At 36.8% G+C, this 23,172-nt stretch overlaps 1 protein-coding gene across 2 annotated transcripts in view; it reads left to right on the top strand.

The window, feature by feature from the left end:
* MTREX (Mtr4 exosome RNA helicase) overlaps nt 1-23,172 on the top strand; it is a 91,241-nt gene that overhangs the window by 44,729 nt on the left and 23,340 nt on the right. For both annotated transcript variants that reach the window (NM_001099012.1, XM_059878727.1), the window contains 5 exon segments: nt 6,903-7,075; nt 7,654-7,722; nt 16,697-16,825; nt 19,618-19,728; nt 20,793-20,981. In NM_001099012.1, coding sequence (NP_001092482.1) covers nt 6,903-7,075; nt 7,654-7,722; nt 16,697-16,825; nt 19,618-19,728; nt 20,793-20,981 — 671 coding nt within the window.

Raw genomic sequence — 23,172 nt, 5'->3', positions numbered from 1 at the left:
GTTCTTACATAAAAGTACAGTAATGTTCCACCTGGAAAATTTTGAAATGAAAGTAAGAAAACCCTGTCAGAACATGATGCTGGTGCTAATTCAAATGTAGTATACTTTATTGTTACAGACATATCACATGGTAACTCATTTGTGAATAATGATATCAAAAAATTAAGATAATGCTTTCTAAAGTCCAAAAGTAAGTGCTCTGTGGGTAATTATGTTCAAGCACAGTTCTGTGTTGAGTATTCTGTGTTGAGTGTTGATCCTTATTTTAGAAGATATGGCTGATCATCATTTAGAGCTGATTAAAATCTAAAATAGAAGAAAGATTTAAAATGCTGGTTTGGGTAAATCTTGTAAAAATAATGCGTAGTCATAAAGAAAAAAACACAAATTATGTAAAAGATACAAAGGCAATTGAAGCTCAGTTGTGATCTCACAGTCAGCCACACACAGCCAACTGTTAACACTTTGGGTTCTCCCTTTTTTTTTCAAACATATTTTTCATACTCTTTTTTAAAGTCAGATTTAACAATGCCTTGGTAATAACAGCAATGCTATTTATAATATCAATTGTTAAACATTTACCATATGCCTAGCATTTTGTTAAATGCTTTACATTCACTGACTCACTCATTCTGGCTTTTAAAAGTTAATTTCAAGTATCCTTTGAAAGTGTAGTTTTTAATGACTACATAATTTCACTTTGTAAATGTCCTGTGAGTTATTTAATAGGCAACAATACCTTTTCATCAAAAGTAGGTAGGACACTACCACTCAATTTTCATGTAGCTAAAAAGTAGACAAAAGTATAATAATGTGCCTTAAAAAAGTGAAGAAGACTCTGAACATTCAACTAAGTTAAATTCACATTTTTTTTTTTTACCCTTGCCTAGATGAGAGATCATAACTCCTCTTAATTTCTTACATCTTAATTAAGAGCAGCTTCTTCATTACAAACTATAGCTCTGGAACAAGCTTTGACATCATTTTACAGCTATAAAAGAAATAAGGCATAAGAGAAGTTATCAGTATATTAGGTTACACATTTGATTGGTGACAGTTTGAGATTAGAATCTTGGTCCTGTTCCTAACTAAGCCATGCTGTTTTTATTAAAGCATGGATTGTCCCTTTTTGATTATAAGAGTAGATGTTGTAACTTACCTCAGAGAAGGCAATGGCAACCCACTCCAGTACTCTTGCTTGGAAAATCCCATGGATGGAAGAGCCTGGTGGGCTGCAGTCCATGGGGTCGCTAAGAGTCGGACATGACTGAGCGACTTCACTTTCACTTTTCACTTTGATGCATTGGAGAAGGAAATGGCAACCCACTCCAGTACTCTTGCCTGGAAAATCCCATGGATGGAAGAGCCTGGTGGGCTGCCGTCTATGGGGTCACACAGAGTCGGACACGACTGAAGCGACTTAGCAGCAGCAGTAGCAGTAACTTACCTGCCAAACATGGATGAAAAAACACTTGACCTGACTTATTTTAAGAATTGTCTGTGTGTGTTGCTCGATCGTGTCCAACTCTTTGTGACCCTATGGACAATATAGCCCACGAGGCTCCTCTGTTCATGGGATTCTCCAGGCAAGAATACTGGAGTGGGTTGCCATTTCCTTTTCTAGCAGATCTTCCCAACCCAGGGATCGAACTTGGGTCTCCTGCATTGCAGGCAGATTCTTTACCATCTGAGCCACCAGGGAAGCCCTTTCTTAAATTTCCAGAAGCAAAGCCATTGACTGAATCTTTAAAACACATCATATAAAATTAATCACAAATATATAATTTTAGATCACTTTACATTTTATTGGGTTGGCCAGAAAGTTTGTTCAGTTTTCCATGAGACATTGCAGGAAAACTCAAATGAACTTTTTAGCCAATATTTTCTTGTTAAGTATTTAATACAGTTTGTCTTGATAATAAGCCACAGCCTTAGCAAGGAGAAAGGATGATTCTTGTATCAAAGAATTGTGATTTTAAAGGAGCTATAAATCTGCCTTCATGCAAAAAATAATATGTGATAATAGAATTAAAAAATCAACAGAATTTAAGTACAGCGTGGATTTGGGTTTAAATTAAGGAGGTATTGAAATTAGATTGATACTGAAGAAGGAAAGTCATTAATTTTACTTTAGTTTATAGAAATTTCACATGGCTGTTGTTGAATCAAGTATGTAGTTACAAGCCACCTTAAATATTTTCACTAAAAAGAATGAAACTTTAAAATACTCCTCCAAGGCAGTTGCCACTATCATTCATGATTAAGATAATTATGCATACACATACAGCCAGAAAGACTGAATAACCAAAAGAAATAGGGTGTACCTTGATGCACTTACTTTTGCTTTTTTCCCTTCTTTATAAAAATAGTGTATTTGAACAGTTATTAAATTACTTAAAAAAAATTGAAATATAGTTGATTTATATAATATTGTGTTAGTTTTAGGTGTACAGCAAAGTGATTTGGTTATACACACATGTATTTGTATAAATCTATATTCTTTTTTAAAAAATTCTTTTCCATTATAGTTTATTACAGGTTACTGAATATAGTTCCCTGTGCTATATAGTAAAACTCTGTTGTTTATTTTTTATATGGTAGTGTGCCTCTGTTAATCCCTTGCTCCCAATTTTTCCCTCCCCAACCCTTGCTATTTGGTAAAGTTTGGTAAATTACTTTCTAAACTTTACCTTCTATTATTCTTTTGTAATTCCATAGGAAATATCCCAGATATAGTAGAGGACAGTGGCAGAATTCTCCAAGTATTTTCTCAGTTATGTTGGTGGAAACGTAATTGTGGTTTTGCTTTGTTGAACTTTGCTGTTTGGTATTGGAATACATTCTTAAATAAATGTGGTTATTTATATTCCTAAATATTCAGATTTAATTTTAACCTTTTTGTTTATTCATTAATAGATAATGTTATGGTTAAATAGCAAGAGCTGTGGAGTTAGACCTGGGTTTAAATCCAGACTGCCTCAGCCTTGATGTTGTGTTGTGCTTAGTCACTTAGTTGTGTCTGACTCTTGTGACCCATGGACTGTAGCCCACCAGGCTCCTCTGTTCATGGGAGTCTCCAGGCAAGAATACTGGACTGGGTTGCCATTTCCTTCTCCAGGGGATCTTCCTGACCCAGGAATCGAACCTAGGTCTCCTGCTTTGCAGGCAGACTCTTTACCAATTGAGCTACCAGCCTTAGTTTGCTTTTTTATGCAATTAGAATAATACCTAGTTCATTCAACTCATGAAAATTAAATAAGATCATTTATGTTAAGTGCTCAGTAAATGCCTATTTTATTAGTGTTAGTAATGCCATAGATCAGTAAAGCCATTTAAACCTTTCATAAAATTTCCTCAGTACTGGGGGTAGCATTTCATTTCTCCATCTCTCACAGCTCCATCTATTGCACATTTTATATGATACAAATATGTATTTTTGGAACCACCATCTCTCTCCCTCAAAAGGGGAAAATTGGTTGGAAATTGTCCTAAGAGTTATGGGCATATCTCACATGCTGTTTCCTAAGATACTGAGGCTTTCTTATGGGAGTACACTGCAGGGAAACCAGCTTATACCCAGATTCCTCTACTTTTTGATTGGCTAGAAAGAGATAGTGTCCTTAATTCGGGAAAAAGCAGGCTGCACCTAAATTAACTTCCTAGAGTGATATGTAGCCGTAGTTAGAGTCCTGTGTACAAAACACATGTGATTTCTTAAAATGTCTCTCCAACTTTTGATTCCTTAGTTAAGTAGTCTGAGAACAGAAATGCTTTGGAGTGGAGGATGGGGGCCTCAGGCAGTCTTTGTGTGTGTCATCGTCCATAAACAACCCCTGTTGGTGCTTGTTAGTGTTCTACTGGTACCTGCAGTGTCACTTTGTAACTTTTGGTAGGGCAGCAAGATTAGCATCTCAGTGTATAGTTTTCCTTCTCATAGAACCTCTTATTGACTTCAGCCCACCAATTTTTTTAAATCATATCTTTTTCTGATTATGTTTACTGCTGTAACATGTGTTAAGAATAGCCTTCTATTCTCAAGTGAAAGGAACATGATTCTTGTAAGAAGTAGGGCAGTTCATTAAAAATAACCAGGATGATGCAGTATGCCTCAGAGGGTGTCAAAGACCAGAAGTTAGAGGTCGAAAGAAAAAAGAAAAGTAAAAAAAAATCCAAAGAGCATGTCTCAATACTTATGTAGACTTTTGCAGCATCTTGACTCTGGTATCACTAAAAATAAGCAATTAATAAAAATAAATAGGCTTAGAGGAGGAGGAAGTAGTCTTCAAACTCTGGGTCTCCTTACACATCTAGTCTCCAGCCCACTTTATAAATGTCTAAATGTGTTTTTCTTAAATTGTGGTGCTCGAAGGTAAATCGTATATTCTGCGTGGGGTCTGGCCAGGGACAATAGAAATGTTGTTACTGCTCTTTTTGATTTTTCTAAGAAAGAAGTCCAGTGCAAGAAGAACGATAGAGAAGAGTGTTGACCCAGGGATTAATTTTTGGCTATGCTGCGTCTGTTGCTACTCAGACTTGTTCTTTAGTTGTGGCAAGCAGGGGCTCCTCTTTGGTTGTGGTGCATGGGCTCTCATTGCTGTGGCTTCTCTTGTTGCAGAGATGGGCTTTAGGTGCATGGCTTCAGTAGTTGTGGCATGTGAGCTCAGTAGCTGTGGCTCGCAGGCTTTAGGGCACAGGCTCAGTAGTTGTAGCGTGTGTCATTAGTTGCTCTGCTGTATGTGGGATCTTCCTGGACCAGGGATCGAACCCGTGTCTTGTGCATTGGTAGGCGGATTCTTCACCACTTAACCACCAGGGAAGCCCCTGTGTCAGTTGACTTTTAACAAGTGCTGCTAGGACAGTAGGATAGCCACATGCAGTAAAGTGAATTTGGACCCCTACTCCACACCATAACTGAAAATGGATGGAAGTCTTGAATAGCTGAAACCTTAAAACTTTTGAAGAAAATATACGTATAAATCCTTATAAACTTCTGTTTCCCAGTGGATTCTTACATAAGACACCAGAAGTACAAACAACAAAAGAAAAATTGAATAAATAGGATTTTGTCTAAATTTTGAAACATTTGCACTTCAGCATACACCAGCAGTAATAGAAAGAAAACCCAAGAAGTAGAAGAAAATACTTGCAAATCATGCATCTGATAAGAGTCTGGTATGTAGAATATATAAAGAGCACTTAGAACTCAGCAACAAAAAGCAAATAATCTAATTTTCAAATGGACAAAAGATTTGAATAGACATTACTCCAATAAAAACACATAAGTACATGTAAAGATGCTCAACATTATTAGTCATTAAGGAAATGCATATAATAACCACATTGAGATACCACTTCACACTCACTAGGATGGGTTTTTTGTTGTTGTTGTTTTTTTAAGTAATTGACAAAATGGTGTGATCACTGTAGAAAATAGTTTAGCACTGGTTCGATCCCTGGGTTGAGAAGATCCCCTGGAGGAGGGCATGGCAACCCACTCCAGTATTCTTGCCTAGAGAATTCCCACGGACATAGGAACCTGGTGGGGTCACAAGGAATCAGACACGACTGAACAACTAAGCACAGCAGAGCAAGTTAAGTATAGAATTACCATAAGACCCAGTGGTGCCATCTACTCACGGGTATACATAAGCAAAAGAGTTGGAAATATGTTCAAACAAAAATTGGTGTGTGGAAGTTTATAGGAACATTACAGCCAAAAGGTAGAAATAGTCCAAATGCCCATCAACTGTGAAACAAAATGGTATACCCATACAGAGTGATGCTATTTCACCATTAAAGAGTGAAGTACTGATACATGCTACAACATGGATGATCTTTGAGAAAAGAAAGTGAAAGTGAAGTCGCTCAGTCGTGTCTGACTCTTTGCAACCCCCATGGACTGTAGCCTACAGGCTTCTCCATCCATGGGATTTTCCAGGCAAGAGTACTCGAGTAGATTGCTGTTTCCTTCTCCAGGGCATCTTCCCGACCCAGGGATTGAACCCAGCTCTCCCGCATTGTAGGCAGATGCATAACTGTCTAAGCCACCAGGGAAGTCAGATCTTTGAGAACATTATGCTAAGTTACGGAAGCCAAAGACAGAAGCCACACGATGTATGATTCCTTATATATAGAATATCTGGCCTAGGTAAATTCATGCAAACAGAAAGGTTGCTGGGGTCTAGGGGAAGGAGAGAATGAGTGTTTGCTAAAAGGGTATGGAATTTTCTTTTGGGGTAGTGAAAATATTCTAAAACTACTTGACAGTGATGGTTTCATATATTGTGAGTGACATACATGTCATTAATGGTAAATTTTATGTTATGTGTGTTTTATGCCAATAAAAATACTGTTTGTTCACAGTGGAAATGAGCAAGGAAGGTGGGGCTGCACTAGGTGAAAGATGGCATCATAGATGTTTAGATTAACTAAAAGAACAATTGCTGAAAGGCTAGTGTTTTAGCCACTGACTGAGTAGAGATAACTAGTTAAATTTGTTGTCTTCTGTTTTAGAGACGTAGTACCAGGTGATGGTGGAAGCCTAATGAAATTAGCAAAATGGATTTTTTGCAGAGTCAAAGCGCCATATTAAAAGATCCAAAATAGTGCTATTCAATATAACTTTCTGTGGAAATATTCTGTGCTATTCAAGTAGAGAAGTCAACACCCACATATAACTGTTGAGCATTCTAAATGGTACCAGTGCGACTGAAGGACTATTAAAGAGAAGGGAGAAACTAGGCAGCATGCTTTATGGGTGTTTCTGTATCTTTTCCTTAAAGCTTTTAATCTGTGCAATATGTAGTAGTACAGTCCCTACAATTATAGTAGTCAAAGATGTATCCTTGGTATAATCTACATAAGATGTATTTTTTGATACTGTATATGTGTTTTATTTATAGAGGTAAAGAACTCAGAAGAACAGTATAATAAAATAGTAATACCAAATGAAGAAAGTGTGGTCATCTACTACAAGATTAGACAGCAGCTTGCCAAATTGGGTAAAGAAATTGAAGAATACATTCACAAACCAAAATATTGCTTACCCTTTCTACAGCCAGGTCGTTTGGTAAAGGTATGTCATTTTTATTATAGAATTTTCAATATTTAGTATTTTTTAGATAAAGTAAAGTAGGTAGATGCTTCCTGCTACAGTAGTTGATCTGTATTAATTTTATTGTTTAACCTGTTTCACATGATACTGATTAAGGAAGGAGGGGTCATTTGAAGGCCTTTTAATCTCTACTGGTTTTCATTTGGGGGAGTATAAACTGAAGTAGACAGTTTGGGAATTAATATGAAATATTTCTAGTTAAGAAATGCTGTTCAAGAATAAGGCAGTTTTAAGACCTGGATGAATTCATTAGTTATCAAAGATTTCACATATATTCCAAACAAATATAAGATACCACTTTTTCAGTTTTTTGCCAACTGAAAGATTCCTGTTGCTTCCTGGAAAGCCTGTGAAATTTGGCAGTGATTTCTTTCTGTAGTGTCAGTGTCTTTTTTTTTTTTTTTTAATTTAACAGGGGTCTTTAAAAAAAATTCTATCAGGAAAACTGAGAATGTTTTATTAGCTATAATGTGGGCATGACATCTAAATTGCCTTTTAACATAAACACTCCTTTTGTACTTGCTTTACTTTCTTTTCAGGTGAAGAATGAAGGAGATGATTTTGGTTGGGGTGTAGTGGTGAATTTCTCAAAGAAATCAAATGTTAAGGTAAACTGTTGTCCTGAAAGTAGAATTGTATATAAATTTTTAGTGAAATGTTTTTTCAGGGTCAGAAAATCAATCAGATTAAAAATAGCATTACCTTAAGAGAAGCTATAATAAAGTCTATATAAAGTCTATATAAGGAATTAATTTTTCAATTAATCATAGATTTTATCCTTAAAGTGATATGGTTATCTTCCTAACACTACCACAAATTTTAATTTCATGACTGTTTTACATTTTTTCTCTGAGTTCACCAGTCCTTTTTTATACATTTCCTATAAATTGAATATTAGAAAAAATTAGCATCTGACACTGAAAATTAGAATTTCGATTTGGGTGTATATCAGAGACTAAAAAGCAAGACCTTAGGAAAGCTGGTCAATTTTAATTATTCTCTTTAATACATATGAAGGCAATAATAAAGTTGATTTTGGTCATTATTTATTTAAATACTTTGAAAATGTCACTTACACATAAAATCAAGGATAATTTTAATAATGTTAGAAGAATAATCACCTCAATTAAATCAGCCTTCCTGTCTATTATATTTTCTTTACTAGTTATAGGCACCGACTAAACAGGTGCCAGTAAGTGACCTCAGGCAAGACAGTTTGTATCTCCATGCCTATTTTTCCTTATTTTTAGAATGAAAGGTTTGCATAAGGTGACATTTACAGTGTTTTAAGGTTGAGCATTTCAAGAGTTTGTTATCATTAACTTATTAATCCCACCTTTGTGTAAAGGTAATTGAGAATTAAGTTTTGGAATTGAAAGTTAGTTCTGAAATATGTAAAGGGAATTTGAGATACTGATGCCATTTATTGTGGAGAAATAAAATTCCTAGTTTTGTGGTAGGTGTTCTGATTAATGGTCTATAGTTAATCCTACTGAATAGCTTCTTAAGGATATTTAGTTTACTAGTACCATCTTCATAGATTACTTTCATTAGCAATTATTAATTTACAAAAATTTTTTTCAAAGTATTGTCATACTCATCGTCTCATTTTATTCTAATTTATGAAGCATTCATTGACTACAGACACAGAATCCCTATACTTACTTATTTGGTGAACATAGCAAATAGTGAAAATAACATGGCAATATATGAAATAACTTCAGTAAAGACAGAAACAGAGTGCATTTAGAGCAGGAGGAGGAAGATATTTTGGGTGAGCTGTTTGAGATGGCACCTGAGGAGGAAGAGAATTTTTGAAGTTTTAAACAGAACCTTAAACACTGAGTAGAATATCATTTCATGGATATTCACTGGTGGAAGTAGTATGCAGCAGGGGCAGAAAACTTCAGATTAAGGGAAGGAGAAAAATCAAAGTATTGAGATTAATCACCAGAAGTACTTAAAATACAGATTTTAAGTATGTTGGGTCTGGATTTAAACATTTGAAGGCAGTAGCAGGGCATTGAAGGTTAATTGGTTGATTGATTTGCTTGGCTTTTTTTTTTCTTTCAGTTTTATTGAGATAGTTTATATATAGCATTATATAAATTTAAGGTGTACAACATAATGATTTGACTTACATACATCATGAAATGATTATCACAATACATTAAGTGAACACCCATCATCGCATGTTGAAACATTAAAAAAATTTTTAAACTTTTCCATGTGATGAGAATTCTTAGGATTTACTCTCAACTTTCATTTATAACCTATAGCACTGTTTATTATATATATCATGTTGTACATTATGTCCCTAATATTTATCTTACAACTATAAGTTTGTATTTTTTTATTACTGTCATCTCATTCCTCCTTCCCTCAACCTTGCCTCTGATAACCCAAAATCTGATTTCTTTCTCTGTGAGTTTGTTTTTGAAGCATAATTAACCCACAACACTATTAGTTCCTGTTACACAACATGATATATTTCTATACATTTCAAAGTGTTCACCTTGATACTTTTAGTTGTCACCATGAAAAGATATAGGCTGTATTGCCCACACTGTACAGTTCATGCCTATGAGTTATTTATTTTATAACTGAAAATTTGTATCTCTTAATCTCCCTCACCTACTTCTTTCCTCCCCCTCCTCCCCTGTCCTCTGACAACCATCTTCTCTCTGTATCAGTGACTTTGTTACCATTTGGTTATGTTTGTTGATTAGTTTTGTTTTTCATATTCCACAGTTAAGTGAAATCATCCCATATTTGTCATTCCCTACCTGGCGTATCTATCTCATTTAGCATAACTCCTTCCAGGTCCATCCATGTTGCTGCAAATGGGAAGACTCATTCTTTTTTGTGTTTGTGTGTGTGAGAGACATCTTTATCCTTTCCTCTATCAGTGGACTCTTGGCTTGCTTCTACATTTTGACTGTTGTAAGATATACAGTAATGCTGCAAAGAATGTAGGGGTGCATGCACATTTCCTTTTGGATAATGGTGTTTTTGTTTTCTTCAAATAAATACTCAGGAACAAAATTGCTGGGTCATTTGGTAGTTATATGTTTACCTTTTTGAGGAACTGTCATACTGTTTTCCATAGTGGCTGCACCAATTTACATTCCCACCAACAGTGCACAAGGGTTCCCTTTTTTCCACAAGTTCTTATTTCTTGCCAGTTTGATAATAGCTATTCTGTCAGATGTGAGATGATACCTCATTGTGGTTTTGATTTGCATTACCCTGATAATTAGTGATGTTGAGCATCTTTTCATGTACCCAATGGCCATGTGTATGTCGTCTTTGGAAAAATGTCTACTCAGCTCCTCTACCATTTTTTAGTTATATTTTTTGTTTGTTTGTTTTGATATCAAGTTGTACGTTCTTTAGTCACTAAGTTGTGTCTGACTCTGAGACCCCGTGGACTCGTGTGTAGTTCATCTCACTTGCATGTAGTTTGCTGGGCTCCTCTGTCCATAGCATTTCCCAAGCAAGAATACTAGAGTTGGTTGCTATTTCTTTCTCCAGGGGATCTTCCTGACCTAGGGATAGAATCTGCATCTCCTGCTTGGCAGGAGGATTCTTCATCATTTGCAGATATCTTTCACCATTCAGTAGGTGATCTTTAAGTTTTGTTGATAGTTTCCTTCACTGAGCAAAACCCTTTCAGTTTGATGTAGCCCCATTTAAAAAAATTTTTGCTTTTATTTCCCTTGCCTGAAGAGATAGGTCTGAAAAAATGTTACTAAGACCAGTGTTAAAGACTTCACTGCCTGTGTTTTATTCTGGCAGTTTTATGGTTTCATACCTTACATTTAAGTCTTTAACACATTTTGAGTTTATTTTTGTGCATAGTACAAGAAAGTAGTCTGGTTTGATTCTTCTACATATAGCTGTCCAGTTTTCCCAACACCATTTGTTGAGGAGACTGTCTTTCCCCTCATTGTATATTCTTGCCTCTTTTGTTGTAGATTAATTAATTGCCAGTATAAGTGTGGGTCCATTTCTGAACTCTCTTCTGTTCCATTGATCTGTGCCCTCCATGCTGTTTTGATGACTGTAGCTTTGTAGTATAGTTTTGAATCGGAGTGTGTAAGATTGTTTTAGTTATTTGGGGTCTTCTGTGTATCCATATGGCTCACATCGTAAAGAATCTGCCTGCAATGCAGGAAACCTGGGTTCTCTCCCTGAGTTGGGAAGATCCAAGGGCATGGCAACGCACTCCAGTATTCTTGCCTGGAGAATCTCATGGTCAGAAGAACCTGGCAGGCTACAGTCATGTCAGTTGTGTCTGACTCTTTGCAACCCCATGAACTATACAGTCCACGGAATTCTCCAGGCCAGAATACTGGAGTGGGTAGCTTTCCCTTCTCCAGGGGATCTTCCCAACCCAGGGGTCAAACCCAGGTCTCCTGCATTGCAGGCAGATTCTTTACCAGCTGAGCCACAAGGGAAGCCCTCACTTTACCAGGTAGGAAATAGCTAAAAGTGAAGTGAAAGTGTTATTCGCTCAGTCGGGTCTGACTCTGCCTGCCAGTCTTCTCTGTCCATGGAATCCTCTAGGCAAGACTACTGGAGTGGATTGCCATTCCCTTCTCCAGTAACTTCCCTGGTGGCTCAGTTGGTAAAGAATCTGCCTGCAATGTGGGAGACCTGGGTTTGATCCTTGGGTCAGGAAGATCCACTTGAGAAGGAAATGGCAACCCACTTCAGTATTCTTGCCTGGAAAATCCCATGGATGGAGGAGCCTGGCAGGCTACAGTCCATGGGGTCGCAAAGAGTCGGACACGACTGAGTGGCTTCACTTTCACTTTAATGAAGATAATGGTGACCTCCCTCAAAAGATCCCATGCATGTACTGCTACACTCAGTGCCCCCAACCCTGCAGCAGGCCACCACCTACCCACGCCTCTGCTGGAGACTCCCGGACACCCACAGGGAAGTCCAGGACAGTGTCTTGTGGGGTCATTGCTCCTTTCTCCTGGGCCCTTTCCTGTTGTTCAAGCTGGATTTAGAAAAGGCAGAGGAACCAGAGATCAAATTGCCAGCATCCGCTGGATCAAAAAAGCACGAGAGTTCCAGAAAAACATCTATTTCTGCTCTATTGACTACGCCAAAGCCTTTGACTGTGTGGATCACAGTAAACTGAAAAATTCTGAAAGAGATAAGAATACCAGACCACCTGACCTGCCTCTTGAGAAATCTGTATGCAGGTCAGGAAGCAACAGTTAGAACTGGACATGGAACAACAGACTGGTTCCAAATAGGAAAAGGAGTACGTCAAGGCTGTATATTGTCATCCTGCTTATTTAACTTATATGCAGAGTACATCATGAGAAACGCTGGGCTGGATGAAGCACAAGCTAGAATCAAGATTGCTGGGAGAAATATCAATAACCTCAGATATGCAGATGACACCACCCTTATGGCAGAAAGTGAAGAAGAACTAAAGAGCCTCTTGATGAAAGTGAAAGAGAATGAAAAAGTGGACTTAAAGCTCAACTTTCAGAAAACAAAGTTCATGGCATCCGATTCATCACTTCATGGCGAATAGATGGAGAAACAGTGGCAGACTTTATTTTCTTGGGCTCCAAAATTACTGCCAATGGTGACTGGAGCCATGAAATTAAAACACTTTCTCCTTGGAAGAAAAATTATGACCAACCTAGACAGCATATTAAAAAGCAGAGACGTTACTTTGCCAACAAAGGTTTGTCTAGTCAAGGCTGTGGTTTTTCCAGTTGTCATGTAGGGATGTGAGAGTTAGACTATAAAGAAAGCTGAGTGCTGAAGATTTGATGTTTTTGAACTGTAGTGTTAGAGAAGACTCTTGAGAGTCTCCTGGACAACAAGGAGATCCAACCAGTCCATTCTAAACGAGATTAGTCCTGGATGTTCATTGGAAGGACTGGTGTTGAAGCTGAAACTCTAATACTTTGGCCATCTGATGCGAAGAGTTCACTCATTTGAGAAGACCCTGATGCTGGGAAAGACTAAGGAGGGAGAAGGGGATGACACAGGATGAGATGGTTGGATGGCATCACCGACTCAATGGACATGAGTTTGAGTAAACTCCGGGAGTTGGTGATGGACAGGGAGGCCTCGCGTGCTGCAGTCCATGTGGTTGCAAAAAGTTGGACACAACTGAGCAACTGAACTGAACTGAGTCAGTTCAAGGAAAACAGCAAGCCCGTCTTCCACAACATTAACCAGTCCAATCTTACTGAGTGTCTTTTAACTGAGCAAAGTCTTCTTAGTGTCTTTCAATTGAGGGTAACCCACTCAGTGTCTAAAGTGAGTCAAAATCTTCCCAGTATCGTTCAGCTGAGTTTCAAACATAACCTACTCCTCCAAAGAAGAATTTATTACCAAATATCTTGACTCCAAGAAGGGAGACAGACCCAGTTGACCTCTGCTAGTACCAAGACTCTGGTTCTTCATGAAATTCAGACAAAGGAGAGAAGTCCTTTACTCCAAGTCTGTTTGTTGGTCACCAAAACTGCCATCAGGAAAAAACATGCATACCCTGCAAGTTGAGAATTATGTTTAATATGGCAGACTTACAGAGGACTTAAGGCAAAGAAACGACCTCAGATAGCTTTGAGGGATTGTTTTGAAGAGGGAAGGGTGGAGTCAGATACATAGAAAGTTTTTGTAAATGAAAACTAATTAGTCAGAGCTACTGCTGTTAATTAAAGAAAACCAGACACCTTCAGTTAATGAATTTAACACTTCTCTGTGTTTGGGAAGATGCAAGAGTCTGGGCTTATTCATATTGTTCCTTTGATATGCACCTTAACTGTCCTGTTTTTCTCTGTCCTGAATCCCCTCAGAGTGAACCATTGGGGTGGGGTGGCTGCAGAGGCTGATAGGTTGCTGGCTGACAGCCTGTTTTGTCTTAATCCTGAGTTCCCCTCAGGATCCACCATCAGGGGTGGCTGCAGTCGGTAATGGATGCACCGTTCTTGTTTTCTCATTTGGCTGGTGACATGACATTCTTTGTCCGCAGAGAGAAAATGCATACTTCAGAAGAAAATACTTTAAAGCATTTTAAGGAGATAAAAATGTATCATCAATATTTTGTGTTGTTTCTTTACATTCTACAATCTTGATTATCAAAAGTATATTTCTCTTATGTGAAGGATGATATTATAAATCTATCTTTATCAGATAGAAAACGTTTGCTGAGAAAAGCTTTATCATCTTAGGAAATAAATGTAACAGCAAGTTTTCATTTAATGCTGCAAAAAAGGGGGCTTGGAATGATTTTCCATACTCGTACTTGAGAATATCTCTGTAATGTTGTAAGTGGTTTTGGTAGCTCAGCATACCCTGTCTTTGCTTTGTATCTATACTACACTGAAAATTGTTTTAAAACTCCTTTAAAAATAATCATATTTGAAAAAAAAAACAAGCTGAGACAAAACTAGTTTCCCTTTTGAATTGGAAAACGGTTTATGCTTTCTTTGAAGAAATTTGTGCTCAGGTTTAATTGATTATGATTATACTTTTGATTTGTTTTGGAGATATATTTTACTGTTCTTAGGCAAATTCATAGGTTAGTACAGAAATAGGTTGTAGGCATGAATTAATGGGTATTTCTTGACAATTTTTGCATAAGTCTGTGCAGGAGGGATAGGAGGAGATTGAGTAATCACTTCTTTCCCTGTTCCCCTCTCAATCAAAGTAACTACCCCTTGTGGGGAAGCTACCTGTATTTTTGGTGGGAATGTAAATTTGTGCAGCCCCTGTGGAAGGCGGCATGGAGGTTCATCAAAAACTAAAAGCAGAGTTGCCATGTTGTGCTGTGCTTAGTCGCTCAGTTGTGTCCACCTCTTTGTGACCCCATGGACACATGGGAGCCCGCCAGGCTCCTCTCTCCATGGGGATTCTCTAGGCAAGAGTGCTGGAGTGAGTTGCCATGCCTCTCTCCAGTGGATCTTTCCAACCCAGGGATTGAATCAAGGTCTCCCACATTGGAGGCGGACTCTTTACCATCTGAGCCACCAGGAAAGCCCAAGAATACTGAATACCAAAGTTGCCATATGATCCAGCAATCTGACTCCCATCATATATCTGGACAAAGCTATAATTCCAAAAGATACATGCACCCCTGTGTTCATTATTCACAATAGCCAAGACTTAGAAACAGTCTAAATTTCCATCAACAAATAAATGAATAGAGAAGATGTGATACATGTATACTATGGAATACTGTTCAGCCATAAAAAGAATGAAATAATGCCCTTCACAGCAGCATGAATGGAACTAGAGATTATCATACTAATGAGTCAAAAAGAGAGAGACAAACATGATATCATTTATATGTGGAATCTAATATATGACCCAAGTTAATCTATCTAAAACAGATACAGACTCACAGAAATAGAGACCAGACTTGTAGTTGCCAAGAGGGAGAGAGGTAGAGGAGGGATGGAATGGCAGTTTGGGATTAGCAGGTGCAAGCTATTAATATAGAATGGATAAACAACAAGGTCCTACTATGTGGCACAGGGAACTATATCCAATATCTTGTGGTAAACCATGATGGAAAAGAATATAAAAAGAGTGCACTGTATGTATAACTGAATTGTTTAGCAGAAATGAATACAGCTTTGTAAATGTTGTAAACTGTGAAAGTGAAAGTTGCTCAGTCGTGTCTGACTCCTTGCAACCCCATGGACTGTAGCCTGCCAGGCACCTCTGTCCATGGAATTCTCTAGATAAGAATACTGGAGTAGGTAGCCATTCCCTTCTCCAGGGGATCTTCCCAACCCAGGGATCGAACCCAGGTTTCCTGCATTGCAGGTGGATTCTTTACCATCTGAGGCACCAGGGAAGCTATAAACTGTACTTCAATGAAAAAAATAACTTCTCTATTTACCTAATTTTATACAAAAGAGATTATTCAAATATTGAATCAAAAACTAAAATAATCTACTTTCATTGTATTTTTCATCTTGTTTAATTAGAATTATTTGAAGATACATATTTATTTTCTGATACTAATCATTCTTTTGGTTTCATTTTCTAATTCTAGCATAAATTGCGGAGAAGGCAATGGCACCCACTCCAGTACTCTTGCCTAGAAAATCCCATGGGCGGAGGAGCCTGGAAGGCTGCAGTCCATGGGGTCGCTGAGGGTCGGACACGACCGAGCGACTTCACTTTCACTTTTCACTTTCATGCATTGGAGAAGGAATGGCAACCCGCTCCAGTGTTCTTGCCTGGAGAATCCCAGGGATGGGGAGTCGGACACGACTGAAGTGACTTAGTAGCAGCAGCAGCATAAATTGAATTATAATAATAAGCTTATTATTATATCATTAGAAACTTAACAATGGCATATCAGGTGACAGTAATCATACTATTTAAATTCATATCAGGTAATTCCTCTGTTTTCTCATGCTCCATGTTGAAGAATGAAAAGAGACAGGCTTCATTTCATGAAGGAAACATTGTTTATATGCCAGTCATAGTGCTAAATGCAAGAACATAATTACTGTACACATGGAACTTGTAATTGTGTGCCAGTTTTTGAAAATTAATAAACTTTTATCCCGTTTTTTTTTCTAGCCTAATTCTGGTGAACTGGATCCGTTATATGTAGTAGAAGTACTTCTGCGCTGTAGCAAAGAGAGCTTGAAAAATTCAGCTACTGAGGCTGCAAAGCCAGCTAAACCTGATGAGAAAGGAGAGATGCAGGTTTGTACTTTACTTCATTTCTAGATTTCAGATATTTATAATCACTGGATTTCCTGAATGTGATTAGAATAAACACTCTCATGATTTCTAAATTGGAAGTTTTCAAGGTTTCTTAAAGCCATCTAAAAACCAGTAGGATGATTAATCCCTTTATCAAATTATGGCAGGATAATTAGTGACATAGTGAAGGATAAAGAGAATTTAATAATGAAGCTGGAATTTACCTGGGCTAAAAAGATGTTTATCATTAATTTGTGATTGTTTCATTTTACACTTTATTCCATCCATACTCTTTTTTTTTTGCATTCCTATGAAAATAATGACTGAAAATAGCCAGTCTTTTGAAAATAAGTTCTAAGTTTCCTTAAAATAATTTAATTTACATGTCCTTTTAATTAAGTGCAAAGCATTCAGTTTGCCACATTAGAAACCCATATTGAATGTCTCCTATTTTATTTTAAAATAAATAATATAGAGTAATTGTAAGTAAACCTAATTGAGGACTTTTCAAGTATCTTTTTGTAGACCAACATACTGAAATTTTGTTATTTTTAAACATTGCTTTAAGTACGTGGTACATTGGCTAGGTCTTTGAAGGAAGGTCATTGTAATGATACTTGTCATAATAGGCATTGGTTTGTGGAAAGTAAAATTGGCCACTGCAGCATCATAGTCTGCTGCTTTGGATTGATGAAATGAATGTGAGACTCAGAGTTGATAGTATTAGAAAGACTATACTGTTAAACATTTCAAAATAATCATTTAAAAGCCTAGTGTTATCTATAATTTTGAATACCAGCTAGGTTTTGGTCTTTGTTCCTTACTCTTATTTGTTCTCTAGAATTCCACCACCATTGAAACTTATATGATTTAGTTTTCCCTAACATTTATCAATTGACTGCTTGCCTAAAATTAGGCTAAAATTCTCCCAATCTAGCATATATTCATTGTAGCCAAAGGAATCTTTTAAGTTGCTGCAACTTGGAATGGCAAATATATGGCGTACATCCCAACATTCTCCTTCTCTCCTGGCATACACTGATAATAATTCATGGTTCCCTTTTACATTCAAAGCTTAGACTCTTTCTAAGAAAATGATCTGTTGAGTAATTCATTGGAGTTAGTATTTTAGGTGAAAACTGTTTGCTGTCTACTGTGTTCTAGGCCCATATTTTATTAAGCATGCACATGTGTACCTGTTTTACTTAAAGATAACGAGAAACTTTGCAGCTCTTAATAATACGATTTCATTCAGTTCAGTTGACAATCCCTACAGAAAAGCCTTCACTGAACCCTGGGCAAACTGAGTGTCTTTCCTCTGCTGAAAAAACATTTTCTATTCAGTTTACTTTAGCATGTCTTACTAAGGAAATTAAGGTGGACACGCGTAAGCATGAATTGCATCAGTACACGTAGTCTCTGACTTTAAGGGGTTTAGAGATACAGAGGGAGCATTTTGTGCTCAAAGAGGTGACTTATCGAAGGTGTGTGCATGTTGTAAGCTTATAAAAGAAGTAATGAAATTTAGGCAAATTTTTAGGAATGTTAGAACTTTTTAAAGATACATCTGCATTCCAAGATAGGAAGCAGCATGTGCAGAGCACAGAATAGCCCTCTTTAAAAATAACTCCTAGTTTTTCTGTCTGATGTGGTTGAATGACAGAGGCATAGAATGAAACAGGAAGGAAAAGTATACCTTAAGAAGTGGAATACATATATAATATTATTTGCTTTTGTAAATTATTATTTTCAGTAGGACTCCTGGATATAGGCAAATAATGCCATAGGCAGTTTGTAAGGAAATCTCATCTCTCAACTACAGTGATTGTGTAGCACTATTTAGGGTTGGTTTGAATCTATTTCCTTTACATGAAATATGAGGAGGAAATGGGATTTCCATAGTTAGCTTTCCCTTCTCTAATTTTAAGTGTATGTAATGCCAAATTTAACTTTTCATCAGCATTTGTGTAAGACTTTGTAAAGTGGCTATTTCTTTTGCCTGTGAAATAAATCTTGAATTTATTTTTCCAGGAAAAATAAGATGCCTTAGAATATAGCTAGCTTTGGATAGTAGTTGATTAGTAGAGGTTAACACTTTCAACAGTGTATTCTAAAAATTACTTTTATCACTGTTGCTTTGCCAGCTTCAGTGTGATGATGAGGGAAGGGTATTCTTGTCAGGAGAATGCATGGAGGAAGATTTGAAAATAGTTGGTTTTCAAGATTATGTCTAACAGAGTCATTCTGGCCCATCCAGAGATTACATGAATATTTCATGGCCATCTACACTTAAATAGTTTTCCCTTCATTTGTAGTGCTGTAGTACTTTTAGATATTAAAAAAGCACCAATTACTGAGGATGCAAAAATGAATGAAGTACGGATTCTGTTGAGGGAATCACTTATTTTTATGTACCATTTGTTAGCCTGTTTCTTAAAGCTTTGAATTTGTTTTTACGTCTTAAATATAGTTCTAGGGACTTCCCTGATAGTCCCGTGGCTGGGACTCTGGGCTTCCAGTGCAGGGGGCCCGTGTTTGATGCCTGGTCAGGAAACTGGATCCTACATGCTGTGACTAACAGCTGGTGCAGCCAAATAAATAAATATATTTAAAACAAAATAATAGTTTCTATTAAGGTATAAGCTTCCACAGTGGTTACTATCCACTTATTATACCTGCCACATAATGTAAATGCAGTTTTCTTATAAGGATTCAAAGTATATTTAAGAAATGGCAGAATTTGAAAATGTGCAGTGTTAATTGTTATATGTATATAACTTTTCTGTTGGTAGGTTGTTCCAGTTTTGGTGCATCTCCTGTCTGCTATCAGCAGTGTTAGACTTTACATCCCTAAAGACCTTCGACCACTGGACAATAGACAGAGTGTTCTAAAATCAATACAGGTATACACATTAATTTTATAAATTAAATATAAATTGTATGTAAATATATATAGATTGTATAACAAGGAAATTGATATGCTTTTAAATATATTGCTTTCTTTCAGAAAAACTATAAACACTGCCAATAGTGGCAGTTATTTTTAAGAAACATAGTGGCAGCAGATCTACATGTAGATTGCCCTCTCTTTGAATCTACCAACAAGTGAGTCTAAAGGAGGGCTCACAAAGTAGAACGTGACCACTGCTGTATGTTAAATACATTTTCTTTACTGGTTATGAATGAAAGTAACTATAGAGTGTGTTAAAAGTTTTTATATATAAAATTATGTGCCTGGACTTTTGATTAATACATGGATAAAATAGTCTTATGGAAAATTATTAGTTGGTTAGTAAATAAATATTTGAAGAGCATTTACTATGTAGCAAAGGCCATATACTAAAATCTGAGAAAACTGGATGCTTTTCGTGTAGAGTAGGAATTTTTAAGCTGTGGTCCATATGTGGGCTTCTTAAAATGAATAATTCTCTTAACAATTTTACAAAAAGTTTTGTGGGTAACCTTTTTTTTAAATTTCTAACTGACCAAATCCTATCTTACGTTTAAGGCCTATCTAAGACCCTGAAAGTCTTCCAATGGGATATCAGACTGTAATAACCTCTCTCTTCTCTGAATTCACATGTTCATTATATTTAATAGTTAAATCATGTTAGGGAAAAAAAGTGTAGCAATGAGGATCTGGATCCCTTAAAAAGTTTGTCTTTTTAAGTCTTTCGACTCAGTACCACGCTCCCTAAGAATCAGCCCAAAGAAGTAATCAGAAAATTGAAAAAAATTTACACTTGAGATGTTCAATTCAGGATTCTTTATAATGGCAGGAAGTTATAGCAGTAAATGTACAGGAATGGGTTTTATCAATAAGTTGTGCCACATCCAGAACTTAACTAAACTCTAAATATTAGAAGTATTGTGCATAGGAAAAACATAAAAGGAAATACTGATTTAGCTTAGTCTTAACTAATATTATCTGTGAGGTGAAAAATGAATTTTAAATATTTTGTTTCAGGAAGTTCAGAAACGTTTTCCTGATGGTGTTCCCTTATTAGACCCTATTGATGACATGGGCATTCAGGATCAAGGACTGAAAAAAGTTATCCAGAAAGTAGAGGCCTTTGAGCATCGAATGTATTCTCATCCTCTTCACAATGATCCAAATTTGGAAACTGTGTATACACTTTGTGAAAAAAAAGCACAGGTATGGCAGAAACATTTTTATCATAGAATTCTATGTATTTCACTATATGAGAGAGTATATATATTTTTTCATTTTATTTTTCTATTGGTTTCATCAGCTAAAGCAGGAGGATGTCTAGCTATCAATTCTTACTAGCAAAAAAAAAGTCGATCACTTTAATTGAGATATCATTCAAATAGCATAACATTCATCCCTTTAAAGCATACCATTTAGTGGTTGTTAGTGTATTCACAGTATGGTCTGCAACTATAACCACTATCTAACTGCAGAACATTCTCATTACCCACAAAAGAAACCTCATCCCTATTAGCAGTCACTCCCCATTTCCCTACCCTCCAGTCCCTGGCAGCTGCAGATCTCATTTTTGCCTTATGGATTTGCCTGTTGTGGAGCTTTCATGTAAATAATAAAATATGTGGCCTCTGTGTTTGCCTTCTTAGTTAACGTCTTCAAGATTCATCCATATTGTAGCATGAATTTGTATTTTATTCCTTTTTATAGCTGAAAAATATTGCCTTATATATGTTATACCACATTCTGTTTACCATTCGTCAGCTGATGAGCATTTGGAGTTTTTCCATTTCTTGGCTGCTATGAATAATAGTGCTATGAACATTTGTGTACAGTTTTTATGTGGACATATGTTTCCATTTCCCTTAGATGGAATTGGGTTGAATTGCTGGGTCCTAGAGGAGCTCTGTGTTTAACTTTTTGAGAAAGTGCCAAACTGTGTTCCAAAGTGCTGCACCATTTATGTTCTCAGCAGCAGTAAAGTCCAGTTTCTCCACATCCTCCCCAACATTTGTTATTGTCTGCATTTTTAATTATAGCTGGTCTAGTGCTATAAAGTAGTAGTTCACCTTTTTAGAGTAACTAGCTGTGTTCTCCAACCAGTTAAAGCATTCTTATAAGCCATTCTGAATAATGAATTCGGAAAAAGCTTGTTGAAGTGAACACATTTCTTTCCACTATCCACTTCTCTTCAACTAGAATCTCTTGTATATCCAAATAGCATTTTCTCCTTGAAGTTTATCACTCTTTGCTTTTGTGCTTTTTCAGCTTTTATCACATGCCACTCTTCCTGTGTTTGTCTTTCTGTCTCACAAACTAGATTTTAAGCTCCTTAGGCTCAGGTGTTTCATTTTAGCTTACTTATACTCTTTCATATCTCTCATAATGATCTGTTTTTATGAAGTAGGTGCCTGGTATTTATTCAATAAATAATGTGAGTAGAAACTTCTTTGCCTAATAAAGTAATGTATTCAGCTCATAGTTTTAACAGCACTGCCCCTTCCTAGCTTTTTGTGAACTAACATGATGTGGCCTGTGCTGTGTTGGGCACAGCAAGTATGTTCTCAGTGAACATGTAGCATATATACTATGCTGTGGCCCACCGTGAAGGTTTCCTCTCAAAATGAGGAAACTGAGACATTAAAAGCTTGAGCATGCTCAGAGTGTGCTAGTATGATCCCAGCCTACCCATCTCTCACCAGGACCTTGCAGCTCCCTCCCTGCGTCCAGTTACTCCCTACACCAGAGAATCAACTTTAATAGTTTGAACACAAGAACAAAGAGACCTGAGTTTGGTTGAGTGATAACTGAAGAGTATCTGTGGATAACGTGACTTGAAGCCCCAGAGAAAGGGATTATCTGAGCTACTCAAATATAACAAAAAGGCCCTAGTGTCTGGCTAAAAGTCTGGCTAAATGAACTTGTTATAAAGACTGCAGTACATGCAAAAAGTGCTTATGCGGGAGCATTAAGCTCTAGAAGTAAGACCTGAAACTGATGTGGGCTGTGTTTTTACTTTTGCTGAGTAGTGTCATACACCAGAAAAGACTGAAAGGAAAACCACAGCTTGTTGTGAGATTATAGTAGGTATCTCTCCTGTTCCCCCTTACTTATACTGCAAGAAAACTATGAAGAGTTAACAATTTTATGACGTTCTAGAGAGTGCAAGATAAACTTAACATTCCTTAGCCCTGCCTAGGAAGCCGTTCAGAATCTGACTGCTCAACTGTCAACATTTTAAGTCCTCCTACCCTCTGACCCAGCTTTCTACAAAGTGAGGCAATATGAGGATGTTCTTGTATCATTGTTTGAAAAAGCAAGTGAATATAAACCACCTCTGTGTTCATCAGTAGAAAGTTAGATACATGAATTATGAATATCCACACAGTGGGTATCAAAA

The sequence above is a fragment of the Bos taurus genome, chromosome 20 (assembly GCF_002263795.3).
Source record: "Bos taurus isolate L1 Dominette 01449 registration number 42190680 breed Hereford chromosome 20, ARS-UCD2.0, whole genome shotgun sequence".
Lineage (NCBI taxonomy): Eukaryota > Metazoa > Chordata > Mammalia > Artiodactyla > Bovidae > Bos > Bos taurus.
The sequence above is the reverse complement of the archived record's forward strand: the minus strand, read 5'-3'. Positions and strand labels throughout refer to the sequence as shown.